Raw genomic sequence first — 3,948 nt, forward strand, 5'->3', positions numbered from 1 at the left:
TTTTATTACCGATGATGCTGCTGTTGTTTAGCTCCAGATTGACAGTGACAGGACAGACTTTATTTAGGACTACAATTTGTCTGATGTGTCCTTCTCTTTCTAAGACAGGTTCTAGTGTATGATAGAAATTTGGTTGGCATTAAGAAGGGTATCCAGCTGCAGAAACCATGCCAAAGCAGACATGGAACCTGGGGCAGCCCTTTGGTTCATTGGTTCCTCTTGAAGCATCCAACCCATGCCAGCATGGAAAAGTGGAGATTAAGCAATGGTTGTTATTGTAGATGTTCATTGTTCTTTCTCTCTCTCTCTCTCTTTCTAGGTGACCAGTTCAACAGAGAAGAAACCCAGCACAACAGAACTGACACAGGCTCAAAAGGCTTTAGAATCCTTAATCCAAAAACAAAAAACCCAAGCAAAGATAATCCAAAAACTAAAGTCACAGAAAGATCACATCAAAACGAAGCAAGTTGAGATCTTGAAAGCAGCTGAAGTTCTTCACATGGTGCAACGACGTAACGATGTAAGCATCTTCCCTTTTTTTCTCTCTCATCTTTAATGAGGAGTTCTTGCAGCAATGTGTGTTGTTTGAGGGATTCTTGGAGATTGTCTACAGACATGGCTGTGGAGTTAAGAAGTTAGCTCCCTTAACTTCAGTCCTACCAAAGCCTTGGGTGTGGATTTGGTGGATGGAAACTGAAAGAAGCCCATTTGTGTATGTACATGTCTGTCTCTCTTTGCCTTGACATCATGCAATTGTTGTAAATGACTGTGATTCATTTCCAATATTCTGCAAAAACGTGTCTGGCCATGGAGGAAATATTACTTTATTTGGAAACTGGTAAGGGTTGGTGTCAGGAAAAGCATCTTGTTGTAGAAAACCTTCCTAAACAAATTGCATCTGACTTATGCAAGCATGGAAAAGTGGATATATATATGTGCACACACACACAAATGCCTATATTTATGCATACACACACTAATGTTGTACTCATAAAAAAAAGACAGTCTATTTCTGTAATTCTCAGTCTTTCTACTTTTACTTTTTTTTTTTGTTTCATTTAATCTTTTTGTTTTTTAGTTATTTTTATATTTCTGCCTCCTCCATCTTCGTTTTTGTTTCTTCTTGTGTGTCTTGCTGTTCTTTGTTGCTGAACACAATTCTTTTCTTTTTTTCCGCTCCGTTGACTCCTTGTATTAATCTTCTTCTTCTTTCTGTTATTCAAAGTCAAGTAAGTTTCTCTATAACCAAGAATTCCTTTGACTGTTTTAGTTGCACTTCCTTAATTGAATTTGAAAAGCTGACCTCTTCTTTAACAATGTCCAATTTCATTTGTAGAACTACCTCGACACAAACTGGTCAAATGTCAGCTCCACAAGGTAAGTGTATCAAACACTCGTCTGCTTGATTACTTCTCTATATTTGTTTGTTTGGTGTGCACACAGTTCCAGCATGGGCAGAACGCTGATATCTAAAACCAGCCAATATTTCAGTATTAGACAGGCTTTAGTATAATAATATATAAATCCATTCCAGCTTTGGAAAGAAAGATGTAACACTTATCCACTTCCATGTTTTGGATTATCTCAGCTTCAAAATTTCAATGATGTGACCTGTTTATTTTTAGAATGGCATTGTAGCATAGGTGCGAGAGGCCAGATATAGCCAATTTAAATGCTAAAGCATTAACGCCTGTTTATAGCATTCTTGTAACTGTGTGTCTTTTCATTCTCTTTCAGCCAACCGAACCGCATGATACCTGCAGCTGGTGTAACTCCTCCCGGTAAACGTTCCTTAGACACAGCACCAGAAACTGTCACTTTAGTGAAGCGCCATCGCATCAAGACAGAGGACGGTAACTACGTGACAGTGACGTTGAACGAGGACACTGCTTCCGTACCTGACCTGGCCACTCGTCGGCGAGAAGAGAAAGAGAAAAGCAATCAGGAGCCCGTCGGGGTGATTGATTTGACAGACGATGATGACCCTAAAATGAAAAGCACGAATGGTATACTGCCAGCATCGAATAGCAACATGATGCCTACCTCAGACGTGTCAGTCGCTGTTGAAGTCAGTGAAACACCAATAGACATGGAAGTAACTGCAATGGAGGTAACAAGGAATCGCTCTTCGGCTAGTGCCAACGAGGTTGTCTCTGTGCTGCCATCGGCCAATCGGGCACTAAATGAAGACGACGGCATAAAGATAATCTCTGTGAATTCTGTTGCTTCGTTGCCGACGCAGGCGGCTGCGGCCGATTCTGTTGTCTCTGCTGCACAGCCACAGAACAATGCATCCCCTGCTGCAGTGACTCCTGCAGCAGCAGCATCACCACCATCCTCCTCTGCTTCGAGACTCGCATCCGAGCCTGCTGTGAGCGAAGATGGTGAAGAGGAGAACCTGGATTGTGTGAAGAAACGGTTGAATGAGTTGCGTGAAAATGTGAAGAGATTAATCGAAATAATCGTCCCAAACATAGACTTTGGCGAACACAAAATCGATGACGTTGTTGTCGAGATGATTCGGATTAATTCACAGGTGAACTCATGAGAGGGAGGGTGAGGGGGAAGTGCGGGAGTGAACAATGACAATACAAAAGAAAAACAAGTCAAATAATAAAGAGGATGAAAGGTGAGCAAGGAAGGGGGGAAAGAGAGAGTGAGTGAATGAGTGAGAGAGATGGAGAGAGAGGCTGTTCTGTAAAGGAATTGATTGGCACAACAGCATCAGCATCAACTGAACAAAAGAAGAACTGACAAGACTTTGGAGAAGTGTCTCTCACGGTGGCGCTGGTGCTGTTGTGCTTTTCTAATTCAAATGAACAAACAAGCAAAGATCTATCCTTCAACTTTTGTGGATTTACAAATTCATTTGTGAACTGAAGAAAGAAAAAGTCTTTTATTTAAAAAAAAAAATTCTCTTTTTTTATCTTTGTTCTTGTTTATATCTTTTGTCTTTTCATCATCATCGTTTAACGTCCGCTTTCCATGCTAGCATGAGTTGGACGATTTGACTGAGGACTGGTGAACCAGATGGCTACACTAGGCTCCAATCTGATCTGGCAGTGTTTCTACAGCTGGATGCCCTTCCTAACGCCAACCACTCCGAGAGTGTAGAGGGTGCTTTTACGTGCCACTGGCACGAAGGCTAGTCACACGGTACTGGCAATGGCCATGCTCAAAATGGTGTATTTTACGTGCCACCTGCACGGGAGCCAGTCCAGCGACGCTGGTAACGATCACGCTGGAATGGTGGTGCCATCATAAGGAGAATAAAACAACAGACGAAGACGGGTGGTGTAAACAACAAATGGATGTATTAGTATAATCTCAAGCCTTCTACCTAGAATTGGTGAGATCCCTCTAACATTTTCCAACTAAGAAATTTTCTAGTATGCAAGGGAGACAACTTTCAACATTGAGGGTTCCGTACGTTCTTCTTACAACAAAGAAAAATATTCAATGAAAAACAGATTAAAAAATAGGAATTAATCACATTTCTAATTTATAAATGGCAGAACCTTTTACTGACATTATTCTTGGCTAAATGGAAAACCTTGATGCAGGGGAGAATGCATGTTCTGATAATGGTGGTAGTGGATCTCCGTCGTTTGACGATGGGGAATTCTGTTCGATCAAATGAATTAACGTCTAAATGGTCGAGTATTCTTCAGACATGCATTTTTCGCTTAATTTGGAGCCGTGGCTGTGTGGTAAGAAGTCTGCATACCAATCACATGGTTCCGGATTCAGTCCCACTGCGTGACACCTTGGGCAAGTGTCTTCTACTATAGCCCTGAGCCGACCAAAGCCTTGTGAGTGGATTTGGTAGACGGAAACTGAAAGAAGCCCGTCGTATATATATATACTTATGCGTCTTTGTTCACGACCCGTGTTTGTGTCTTTATGTCCCCCATAACGTAGTGGTACGGCAATAGCGACTGACAAAAT

At 41.6% G+C, this 3,948-nt stretch overlaps 1 protein-coding gene across 1 annotated transcript in view; it reads left to right on the plus strand.

Moving 5' to 3' along the window:
• Nucleotides 1-2,926, plus strand: part of LOC106878703 (MORC family CW-type zinc finger protein 3) — a 22,199-nt gene extending 19,273 nt beyond the window's left edge. Inside the window, exons 15-17 of the mRNA XM_014927995.2 lie at nucleotides 320-520; nucleotides 1,337-1,377; nucleotides 1,738-2,926. Coding sequence (XP_014783481.1) covers nucleotides 320-520; nucleotides 1,337-1,377; nucleotides 1,738-2,548 — 1,053 coding nt within the window. The 3' untranslated portion in view covers nucleotides 2,549-2,926. The remainder of the gene's footprint in view (nucleotides 1-319; nucleotides 521-1,336; nucleotides 1,378-1,737) is intronic.
• The last annotated feature ends 1,022 nt before the right edge of the window (nucleotides 2,927-3,948 follow it).

The sequence above is a fragment of the Octopus bimaculoides genome, chromosome 24 (genome assembly GCF_001194135.2).
Source record: "Octopus bimaculoides isolate UCB-OBI-ISO-001 chromosome 24, ASM119413v2, whole genome shotgun sequence".
NCBI classification, from domain to species: domain Eukaryota; kingdom Metazoa; phylum Mollusca; class Cephalopoda; order Octopoda; family Octopodidae; genus Octopus; species Octopus bimaculoides.